We start from the raw sequence: 11,370 nt of genomic DNA, 5'->3' as shown, positions 1-11,370 counted from the left end.
AGGCTACCGGCCTGAGAAGCAACCCCATGCCTGTCGGCCCGCCCCGCCGCTACCCCCATACCACCTCTGCCAGCCCCACGCCCGTCGGCCCACCCCGCCACTACCCCCATACCACCTCTGCCGGCCCCACGCCCGTTGGCCCGCCCCGCTGTTACCCCCATACCACCTCTGCCGGCCCCACGCCCATCGGCCCGCTCTGCCGGCCCCGCTGTTACCCCCATACCACCTCTGCCGACCCCCTCTCTGCTCCCCCTCGCCCCCCAGCTCTGTGCCCAGGGCCCTGGCTCAGGCTGTGGGGAGGGGGCTCCCCGAGGCTGACGCTGGGGGGTTGCCCCTTTAAGAGGGTGGGAGCAGATTCCATGGAAAGGCGGTTAATGTAAACGGGCCCTTATCCCACTCTCAGCCGGGCTTCCTGCTCCCAACTTCCCACTGAGATAAGGGAGACTGCGCTGGCGCCAGCCACTCAACTCTGCTCCGGGCCCAGGTCCCGCGGAGCCGCCGCACAGCGGGTCCCCGCCGGTGCCGGGACAGTGCCAGGGGCAGCCCTTCTGCCGGGGCGGGCGGCATGGCGCAGCCAGGGTCTCTGGGGGGACCCATGCCCCACCCCCAGCCTTCCCCCTGGGCTCCCCCCAGGTGCCTGCACTGCCAGGCCCAGGCTGGGATGCCCCGGGCCGGGGAGGCCCTGCAGGGCCTGGTGCACGCCAAGCTGCCGGTCAGTGGCCGGTCGGTCTGTGACCTTTGCCGGAGCTCCAGCCAGTCTGGCCCGCTGGGTGCATTCCCGCCTCTGCAGCTTCCCCCGGCTCTTGGCAGAGCCGCGGGCGGGATCTTTGGGGGGCAGGCGACAGGAAACAGCCTGGAGTGGAGACAGGCCGAGAAAGCAGCTCTCTAAACAAGGAACTGAGTCACAGCCAGATAAACGGAGTGGAGGGGAGGACTGGCAGCAGGGGCTAGTGGTGAGAGCAGTGGGGGCTGGGAGCCAGGACTCCTGGGTTCTATCCCTGTGTCTGGGAAGAGCATAGGGGCTAGCAGTTAGACCAGGGGTAGCCTGGGAACCAGGACTCCTGGGACCCTCAGCCAAAGGTGCTACAGCACGGCCATGCCCGAGCCCGCCCAGGGGTCCCCGGTGCTGCGGGAGGCAGTGGGGGGTTCCGATGCCAGTTGTAGTACCCCTGGGCTGGCACAAGAACCCCGGCATCCTGGTGCTCAGCCCCAGGGGCCCATCCCCTGCCCAGCGCCGGGGCTCCATGGCAGAGGGGGGACAGACGCTCCCTCTGGGGGTCGAGCCAGGTCCTGGCCCAGGGCATTTGGCCCCCCGTGAGCTGTGCAGAGCCCCCATCCTGGGTCATTCCTCGTTTCCTGCCCATGCCAGCTTCACTTTGAGCGGCGTCCCAGTGTGCTGGGCGAGGGACCCCTGCCCGCCCAAGCGGGGGCTGGCTGGGGGAGGGGCTGGGACCATGCTGATAATGTCCCAAACACAGGAAGGAAAAGTTGGATAAACAGCAGGAGCTTTGCAGGAAACTCGGCCCAGAGACTTGGCCGCCGTGGGCCCTGCCCCCCTTCCCCCCACCAGCTCCCAGGCCCAGGCGGGATAGATGTTTGGAAGGTGCATTGGGCCTGGTGTCAGGGCAGCTGAAGCAGGCGGATGGAGCCACCTGGGGCCCAGCCCCAGTCAGAGGCGCACACAGTCAGCACTCGGAGCGGTCACGCGTTGCTCAGGTTTATTGGGGAGCGCTGGGCCGGGGGCCAGGCATCCACCGTCAAGTCCCATTCCCGTCCCGTTGGGGCTGGCGAGCCGGGATTCCAGCTAGAGGGGAGAAAACAAAGCCAGTAGCCGTGGCTCGGACGCAGCCTGGAGCCCACAGACCTGGGGGGAAAGAGCCCGTCCCCACCCCGTGAGACAGCACCTCCCACTGCCTGGGGACCCTGCTGAGTAGAGGACACAGACCATCCCCCAGCCTGGAGTCCAGGTGCCACCTCCATCACTGGGCCCCACAGCCCAGGGGGCTGAGCCGAGCCCACTCAGCCCCCTGTGGCATCGTGGGAAAGAGGCGCTCAGGCCAGGTCAGGTGCCAGGCCCTGCTGGCGGAGGGGGAGCCAGGCTGCCGCACGCTGGTATTTGGGAAGGAAGGAAGGTGCCCTTGGAGCCCCACGCGATGGCTCTGAACTGCGTGGCCCTGGGGTGGCCGTGCCAGCCCGACCCATTCACCTGTTGACCGTCACTAGCCGCAGACAAGGGCGCTGGGGGAGACACTTGTGGATTTGCCTGCTGGGGGTAGAGACGCCCCGGCCTGGCTGGTGGATCCTGGCCCCACTCTGACCAGCGCTGGGCTGGCTAGGCAGGGGGCAGTGCCAAGGCCGGGGGACGTTCGTACCCACCTCCTACAGGCTCAGGGCGTCCCAAAGGGTCCCTCTGGTGGGAGCTCCGTCTGCTCCAGGCCCCCCGCAGCAAGGGGTCAGGCGATCACAGAGTGCAGCCAGTGGGTCCAGCCCTGCGGAGGGGCAGGGGGGCTGGGAGGACAAGCACACGGCAGCACGGCACACGAGGGGGCGAGGGGCTAGTCCAGCAGTTCCTTGATGCACCAGCAGCATAGCAGGACGTAGGCGCACTCCCGCAGGACGTCCAGCAGCCAGTAGCTGAGATTCAGCCCCACAGGACCCTTGGGGAGGGGCCCCGGCAGCACCATGCCCCGAACCGCCCGTCGCAGGGGGTACGGGGCCAGCTGCGCCAGGGGGTAGCGGGTCAGGGACCGGGGCTGCCAGGCCAGGCGTCTGCCCAGGAGATGCATCGTGCGGGGATGAGCCGGGTCTGGGCCCTGCCGCGGGCAGGGGAGAGCCGCGTGACCCAGCCCAGCCCCTTGTGCAGAGGCTGGAAGCTGCTGGATTCTTTGCAGCTCAAAGGGCTGCATGAATAGGGCCCCGGGCGGGGTGGGGGAGGGGCTGCTGCCTGCGCCAGGCCTGGGCATTTCGCTGCCTGAGCAGGTCTGCTCGCTCCCGCCCCCGCCGGGCCTGGCCTCCAACCAGACTGAACCTGCTGGAAAAGGGGGGCAGCCTCCCTAGGGGACCCCCCCTTGGGCAGGGCATGGGGCCCCAGCCAGGTGGCACCAGGGAGATGGGCACTGGCAGCCGAGGCCTGGCGCTCACCCAGGGAGAGTGCGGATGGGGAGATGTGATACCAGGGGCGGAGGCTGCCAGAGACCAGGCAGCACTGGTCGGGGGCACCCTGCCAATGGGCCCAGGGAGGGGTCACATTCCCTGCACATCCCATCTCCCAGAGTCCTCCGCCCTCCTCAGGCCGGACTGCCAGGTACCCACTGACCCACAGCGTGGGGGCCACGCTCTGAGCCTACCGGGAGCCGGCGCTGACAGGAGACGCAGGCAGGAGGCTGAGCGCAGCGGGTTTATTCATAGGGCCCCCAGGCCCTCCCTCCGCATGCCCCAGTCAGCAGTGCCCAGTGGGCGGGGGGCACACGGCTGCTCCAGGTGTCTGGGAGGCAGGACCCCAGGCCGCGGGTGGGTGTCCCGGGGGAGCAGCCCACGCTCAGTCCAGTTCGCCGCCGAGTGGAGGGTTCTTGTGGCCGGGGCCCGCCTGGCAGGGCCTCACTGGCGCGAGGTGCGCTCCTCCTCCTCGTTCTCCAGCAGGTAGGCCGGTCGGTAGCTCTCCTGGCCCAGCGCGTTGGCGGAGCGCAGCGCCGGGTTCTTCTGCGTGTTGCTCATGCTCCCCAGGGAGGTGTAGCTGCAACGGGGGAGGGGGGCTGTGAGCAGGGCGGGGGCACAAGGGGTCCCAGATGCCAGGCGTTGCCCAGCGCCTCCTTCTGTGCTAGAAAGCCCCTGCACAATCCTGGATGGGGGCGAGTCTGGCCAGGCATCTGCCCTCATGCACCATGCTGCCCCCTCCTGCCCCCTCCTCAGCTCCCCTCCCACACTGCCCAGCCCTCACTCCGCCCCTCCACATCCTGGGCAACACCCAACTGACACGGACCCCCAGCTGCCCACCCCCCGGGCCATGGAGCCCAGCCCAGCCGGTCCTTCTGGACAAGGGCTCGGGGGGCAGTGACAGGGTTGGCGGGGGGGAGGCACAGCGCCCCCCGAGCTGGGCTCTTACCCCTTGTCATACAGGATGCAGTACGGGACGAAGAGCGTGCGCAGGAACTGCCAGATGTCCCGGTACGTCCAGTCCTGGAGGCAGAGCAGAGGTCACTGCAGCAGCCGTGCGGAGCCCTGGGCGCTTGGCTCCCCCTCCCCTCATTTGAGGCCAGCTGGCTGTGAGCCCAGTGGGGGGGCGGGCTGTGTGGGGCTCAGCCAGTCCCTGCTCCAAGCCACTGGCATCCCTTCCTCAAAGGCACTGGGACTGTCACTGTCCCCCCAACGCCTTCCCTCTCGGACACACCGACCATCCCCTCAGCATGGCCAGCTGGGGTGGGGGGTGAAACAACAGGGCACTGCAAAGTTGGGTAGGGAGCCACGGGGCCCAGACTTGGAACACAGGAGAGCAGGGAGCCACGGGGCCTGGACCCGGACACACGGCGGGACAGGGAGCCACGGGGCCCGGACCCAGGCACACAGCAGGACAGGGAGCCACGGGGGGCAGACGCAGGCACACAGCAGGACAGGGAGCTACGGGGCGTGGGCCCGGGCACACGGCAGGACAGGGAGCCACGGGGCGTGGACCCGGGCACACACAGCGGGACAGGGAGCCACGGGGCACGGACGCGGGCACACACAGCAGGACAGGGAGCCGCGGACGCGGGCACACGGCGGGGGAGGGAGCTACAGGGCGCGGACGTGGGCACAAGGCAGGGCAGGGAGCCACGGACGCGGGCACACAGCGGGGCAGGGAGCCACGGGGCACGGACATGGGCACACAGTAGCTTTAACTCCTAGCCCAGGTTTTTTGGGGTTTGTCTGAAAGATCCATCCGGAGAACTAGCTTGGGACTGGATCGCTGCTGGGAAGGGCCTGAGACAACCCACAGGGGTTAGAGTCTGAGGGGGGGTGGAGGCAGTGCTGCCCAGGGGAGGCAGGAGGGATGCCGTGGGGAGGGGAGAGGTGGGGTAGGAGGAAGTGCCGGACAGGAGAGGGGGGACTAAGGTCTCATCCCTTAGACCAGATTCCCAGCCCCCCTGCTATAACCCACTAGAGCTAACTGCCCTCCCAGAGCTAGGATAGAACCCAGGAGTCCTGGCTCCCCGCCCTGTATTCAAACCGCACTTCTCTGCCCCACTAGTAGCAGCCCTAGCGCCATGACGCACCAGCAGGGGGTTCACCCGCATGTACTCGGGCCAGCCGGCGTCGGTCATACACATGGGCGTCAGAGTGCGGGAGTAGGGGTCAGTCCTCCTCGTCCCCATCAGCACGGCCTGCAGCTGGGGGTGCTGGGCCTTCAGGTCTGCCAGTGCCTGCTGGATGCGGCCCTGCACTGCGCAGAGGTGGAGGTCGTACCTGGCACGCAGAAAGCGCAGCAGAGGACACAACATTGAAGGGTGGGGAAACCCCGAGGGGATGTCAAGGCCCCCACCCCAATGAACTGGTTGGTTCATAAGAAGGTATGAACGGCCAGACTGGGTCTGAGCAATGGGCCCTCTAGCCTAGTGTTCTGTCTCTTGACAGTGGCTTGTGCCTGATGCTTCGCTGGGAATGAACAGAACAGGGCAAGTAGCCAGTGATCCACCCCCCGTCTCCAGTCCCAGCTTTTGGCAGTCAGAGGTTTAGGGACACCCAGAGCACGGGGGATTCCCAACACTGCACACTGAGTGGGTGTTTTCAGAGCACTACCCACAATGACTCCAAGATCTCTCTTGAGTGGTAACAGCTAGTTTACATCCCATCACTGTGTATGCAGAGTTGGGATGATGTTTTCCAGTGTGCATCACTTTGCATTTGTCAACATGGAATTTCATCTGCCATTTTGTTACTATGTCACCCAGTTGTGAGATCCCTTTGTAACTTGTTTGACCTAACGATCTCCAGTAATTTAGTATCATCTGCAAACTTGGCTACCTCACCGTTTACCCCCTTTTTCCAGATCATTTATGAGTATGTTGACCAGCACTGGTCCCAGTACAGATCCTTGGAGAACCCTGCTATTTACCTCTGTCCACTGTGAAAACTGACCATTTATTCCTACCCTTTATTTCCTATCTTTTAACCAGTTACTGATCAGACCTTTTTTATCTCATGACTGTGTGTTTTGCTTAAGAGCCTTTGGCGAGGACCTTGTCAAAGGCTTTCTGAAAGTCCAAGTTCATTATATCAGCTAGATCACCCTTGTCCATATGGTTGTTGATCCCTCAAAGAATTCCAATAGAGTGGTGAGGCATGATTTCCCTTCACAAAAGCCGTGTTGACTTTTCCCCAACCTGTCCCGTTCAGCTCTGGTCTGATCATTCTGCTCTCTGCTGCTGTGGTATTGAAGTTAGGCTCACCAGCCTGCAAGTGCCAGGGGCCTCTGAAGCCCAGCCTGCCTGGGCTGTTCCACTGCAGGGAGGTGGGGAGCTACCTGGAAAAACAGCCCCCTCTTACCTCTGGGTGGTAGCCTGAATGAACTGCTCCATCTCGGGGAAGGGGGACACGATGCGAATGTAGAGCACCTGCAGCTTCTCCTCCCGCTGTGGGAATCGCCTGGAGAGAGAGACATCCGTCACCATGACTCACCGTCCCCAGCCGCCTGGCCTGGCCTGTGCAGGGCCATGCAGTGAGTCAGTGACAGAGCTGGGACAGAACCCAGGAGTCCGGGGAATTATACACCAGTCAGACCAACTTCAGGCCCTGGAACATGCTATTAAACTATCGACTTGTGAGCACCCAGAGGAGACTAGGGCGATAAGGAACAGCCAGCATGGATCTGTCACGAACAAGTCATGCCAAGCCAGCCCAATTTCCCGCTCTGATAGGGATGGGGGAAGCAGGTCATGTGAGAGATCTTGAGTTTAGTGAGGCTTTTGACACAGTCCCACATGACATTCTCACAAGCAGGGTCTAGACGAAAGGACTATAAGGTGGTGTACAACGGGCTCAAAGGCTGTCTTCAGACAGTAGTGAGCAGTGACTCACTGTCAGAGTAGGAGGGCGGATCTGGTGGGATCCTGCAGGGGTCGGGCCTGGCTCTGGTACCGCTCAGTATGTTCATTGCTGGCTGGGATAATGGAGCGGAGCACACGCTTATAAAAGATGTGGAGGACACCAAGCTGGGAGGGGTTGCAAGCATGTGGGAGGACGGGATGAGAGTGCACAATGAGCTCGACAAAATTGGAGAATGAATCTGAAATCAACACGATGAAATTCAGAAAAGACGAGTGCAAAGCACGACAGTTAGGAAGGGAAAACCAAATGCACAGCTACGAACGGGCACTAGCCGGGGGGGTCGCACTGCTGGATAGGGTCTGGGGCTTACAGCGGACCACAAACTCAATAGGAGTCAACAAAGCGATGCAGCCGCAAAAACAGTCCACTACTAGGGCAGATTCCTGGGAGTGTTGTGTGGAAGTGTCGCGCTCTGCTCGGCACTGCTGAGGCCCCAGCTGTCCTGTGCCCAGTTCTGGGTACTGCACTATGTGACGGAGTGGGGGATTTTCTTGTTTTTTCCAATGGTTTGCATGCAGAGGGAGTGGGACTCAGTGTCCCTGAGTGTTACTGGTTTAACGAGGTGAGGGGAGAGGGAGTTCGTTGGGACACAGGACCGGAGAGGGAACTTGGGACCCCAGCCGATGGCCTGGAGGATGGAGACCCCAGTGACGACCCAGAGACCCAGCTCAGGAGTTGCAGCTGGTTCTGGCCAGTGGGAGGACAATGGGCTGCGGGGAGAGGACCCCGGTGATCTGACCAGCCGGTTCCAGCCAGATGGGCCAGAGGACAGAAGAGGGGAGAGGAGGCCCAGGCGACCCTGTTTACGACCCTGTTTACCTGGAGAGAAGACAATGGACAAAGGGGGCTTGGGGCCGGGGGTATCAGATGCCCAGCTGTGAAGCAGGGGGGCTCGGGGCTGGAGAGGGGGAGCAGGCAGAGCCCACCTGGATGCAGGGAGACTGGGATGTGCGGGGCTGAAGGAGGCCAGGCCTTTAAGGAAGATGGGGAGAAACTGGAGGGCCCAGAGGAGAGCCACAAAACTGATTGAAGGTTTAGAAAACGGGACCTGGGAGGAAAGGCTCAAAAACGGGGCATGTTCAGTCTTGAGAAAAGACGACTGAGGGGGGACCTGAGAACAGTCTGCAGATCTGTGGAGGCTGCTATAGAGATGGGAGTCAATTGTACTCCACCTCCACCCGAGGCAGGACAAGCAGCGATGGAAAATCTTTCTGACTCGAAGACAAGTTACACTCTGGAGCAGGAGGCAGCGGACTCTCCACCATGGCAGAAGTTTCAGAAAGTTGGACAAATCCCGGTCAGAGACGGTCTAGCTTGACTTGGCCCTGCCTCAGCGCAGGGGGCTGGACTTGATAACTTTGTGGGGTCCCTTCCTGCCCCACATTTCTATGACGCTCCCCAGTAGCCCCCACTCCCCTCCTAGAGCTGGGAATAGAACCCAGGAGTCCTGACTCCCACCCCACTGCTCTAACTCCCTAGACCCCACGTCCTTTGAGCGCCATGCCCAGGCCAGCCCGCCCGCTGGGGGCTCTGATGCAGGCCGGGCCCTGCCTGGGCGGGGTAGGGGAAGCAGCGGGTACCTCTGCACGGCGGCGTGGAACAGGTGCAGCAGGGCTGTGCAGTCCTTGCCCCCGTTGAAACCCACGCAGATCTGGGCCAGGCTGAACCGATCCAAGGCCTCGTCGATGGTCCGGAGCGCTGCTGCCACCTTCTGGCCCAGGGCGGAACCTGCCGCAGAGGAGAGGAGTCGGCGAGGACCCAGGCGGCGGGATCTCGAGGGGGGACTGGGCTTGGTGCAGGTCGGAGCCTCCCGCCCCCCCTTCCCCACCTGCTGCACGGAGTCTCGCTCAGGGATGAGGCAGGTGCAGCAGCCAGCAGGGTAGGTCCCAGCCTCTCAAAGCCTGGGGCTGCCCCATCTGAGAGGTTGCTGGTTACACTCCTGGCCAGGCAGCTGCGAGCGCTCCCCCGCTCCCCATCACGTCTGATACCCACCAGGCGTCCCTCAGCGCTATGTGAAAAGGGACCCCGGAAGCCTGGCTTTGGGGTGGGGGGTCTGAACAGCCTTAGCAAAACCATCCTTCAGCTCCATCCCCATCAGCCTCGAGCCTGGCCTGTGCAGCACAGCCGTGCTGGGAGGAAGAGGCCTAATCTGAAGGCCCACACGGCGCTGGCAGGTGACCCTGCCCCGCTCTGTCAGCGCTGGGGACATTTCACCAACGCAGCTCTGCTGGCACGAGCCCTCGCAGACGCATTTATACTGGCAGAACCGTGCCGGTGTGGGGAACCGGCACAATCTATGCCACCCTAAGCAGAGTTCTGCCAATGCTGCCACACTGGGAGGGCACGGCTGCTCTCGCTAGACTGGCATTGACGAGGCCTGCCTGATCCCCAAGGACATGGAGGCTCCAGAGACCTTCTCCACCCTCATTAGCAGCACATTACAGCTATGCCTACAGGCCTCACCTACTGCATGGACACAGAGAGAGACAGTCCCTGTCCAAAGAGCTCCCAGGCTGAACGGAGCGGCTGGTTTTATCGACAGGGACCCAGGGAAGGGAGAGGCAGTGAGTGGCCCATGTCACACCGAGTCAGTGGCAGAGCTGGGATTTGAACCCAGATCCCAGGTCAATGCTGTGACCATATGCCCAGGCAGCTCCCTCTCCACGCCAGCCCAGCTCAGTCACGACCAGCTGTGATTCCATGGTGACTGCTGGCCTGTGCACAACGGGCTAGGGGCCAGCCTGGAGCCGGACGGGTGCTCACATCCGAACCCACCAGGGCTGGCAGCCTCCACAGAGGCCCAGGTCTGACTGAACCCCCCCTTCAAACTGTTCCCTGCAGGTCCGGGCTCAGGCAGATGGGTGGGAAGCACCATGAGGGAGCCTGGTGCTTCGGTTGCCCCTATTATATGCAGCAGGACCAAGCCCCAGAGCCACACGCCCTTGTAGCTACTCCAGCCAGGCCATACCAGACTCAGCCAGGGCATACACGTCCGTAGCTGCCCGCGCCACAGGGTCTGTCACCAGGGGCACGACCAGCGCAGGGGGCAGGTTCTGCATCAGGAAGCTGTAGGCTTCCTCCAGGTGCTGCTCAGACTCCGAGTCCAGGGTCAGCCTCACGCGGTAGTAGTTGTTGACCCAGTCAGGGTAGGAGCCCAGGTGCGTGTGGCACCCAAAGTGGGCATTGGCCTGGTTGAGAATGGGTGCCAGGAGCGTCTCGTCGGCGCTGACGTAGATCTCCCGGGAGTGGAAGCGGGTCTGCTCGTTGTGGAAGAGGTGGCTGAGCCCCTCCAGCGCCCGCTCCATCAGCACCGGGATGCCCGGGAAGACGTAGACATTGCGCACGCTGACAAGGGGGTATTTCATGGCATCGCCCGTCCTCTTGTCCGTGCCGTAGTTGAGCAGCGAGGACTCAGGGACGTGCGCCAGCTTCATCTGGGGGCAATGCACGTCCGTCTTGCCAAAGAACCTGTGTACCAGGGCGACCAGCTCTGGGTGGGGGCAAACCTGCTCCCCGAAGGCTTTGGCCACCGCCTCAAAGGTCACATCATCGTGGGTGGGGCCGATGCCCCCTGATGTCAGCACATAGGTGAACTTGGCTGAGAAGGAGGAGATCTCCGTGGCGATAGTATCGACGTCATCGGGGACCACGGAGATTCTGGCAACTTTCACTCCCAGCGACCGCAGCTTCCGGCACATGAAGAAGGAGTTTGTGTCCTGGGTGAGTCCCTGGAGGCAAAAATATTGTGAGATAACCCAGCCAGCAAAGGCGCAGTGCATCACCACTGGCCACATGCTGCAGAACTAGGAGATGCCTGGGGGGGGAGGGGAGCGGGCGGGCAGGGAGCCAGGACTTTTGGGTTCCATCCCTGTCTCTGGGAGGGAGTGGGGACTAATGGTTAGAGCGGGGGGGCTGGGAGCCTGGACTCCTGGGTTCCATCCCTGTCTCTGGGAGGGAGAGGGGACTAGTGGTTACAGCAGGTGGGCTGGGAGCCTGGACTCCTGGGTTCCATCCCTGTCTCTGGGAGGGAGAGGGGACTAGTGGTTACAGCGGGTGGGCTGGGAGCCTGGACTCCTGGGTTCCATCCCTGTCTCTGGGAGGGAGTGGGGACTAGTAGTTAGAGTGGGGGGGGGGGAGCCGGGAGCCTGGACTCCTGGGTTCTATCCCTGTCTCTGGGAGGGAGAGGGGACTAGTGGTTAATGCCTGGGACTTTTCAGACCCTCAGGGGGAAGGTGCTGTCATTGAACATTTACCAGCCCGTGCACTTCGACCTCCCCACAATGGGGATGT

The 11,370-nt window shown here is 63.0% G+C and overlaps 1 protein-coding gene across 1 annotated transcript; it reads right to left on the bottom strand.

The window, feature by feature from the left end:
- Positions 1 to 3,399: 3,399 nt before the first annotated feature.
- On the bottom strand, positions 3,400 to 10,874 carry FLAD1 (flavin adenine dinucleotide synthetase 1). The gene is made up of 6 exons (XM_024203136.2): positions 10,049 to 10,874; positions 8,661 to 8,808; positions 6,520 to 6,618; positions 5,250 to 5,439; positions 4,103 to 4,176; positions 3,400 to 3,733 (listed from the first exon to the last, which is right to left on the bottom strand). The coding sequence occupies exons 1-6, from the start codon at positions 10,872 to 10,874 to the stop codon at positions 3,598 to 3,600; spliced, it is 1,473 nt and encodes a 490-aa protein (XP_024058904.2). The 3' UTR covers positions 3,400 to 3,597.
- Between the last annotated feature and the right edge of the window lie 496 nt (positions 10,875 to 11,370).

Source organism: Terrapene carolina, unplaced genomic scaffold (assembly GCF_002925995.2).
Source record: "Terrapene carolina triunguis isolate 2854851 unplaced genomic scaffold, T_m_triunguis-2.0 Scaffold397, whole genome shotgun sequence".
Taxonomy (NCBI): Eukaryota; Metazoa; Chordata; order Testudines; family Emydidae; genus Terrapene; species Terrapene triunguis.
This window is presented reverse-complemented; position numbering and strand designations above follow the sequence as displayed.

What these genes read in the sequence shown, in the direction of transcription:
- FLAD1 (XM_024203136.2), bottom strand. Translation starts at nt 10,874, where the DNA reads ATGTGGCCAGTGGTGATGCACTGCGCCTTTGCTGGCTGGGTTATCTCA. An exon ending in GTATGCCCTGGCTGAGTCTG is followed by an intron (nt 8,809 to 10,048) that starts GTATGGCCTGGC and finishes CCTCTGCGGCAG; the next exon opens with GTTCCGCCCTGGGCCAGAAG. An exon ending in TGCGGGTGAACCCCCTGCTG is followed by an intron (nt 4,177 to 5,249) that starts GTGCGTCATGGC and finishes CTCTGCCTCCAG; the next exon opens with GACTGGACGTACCGGGACAT.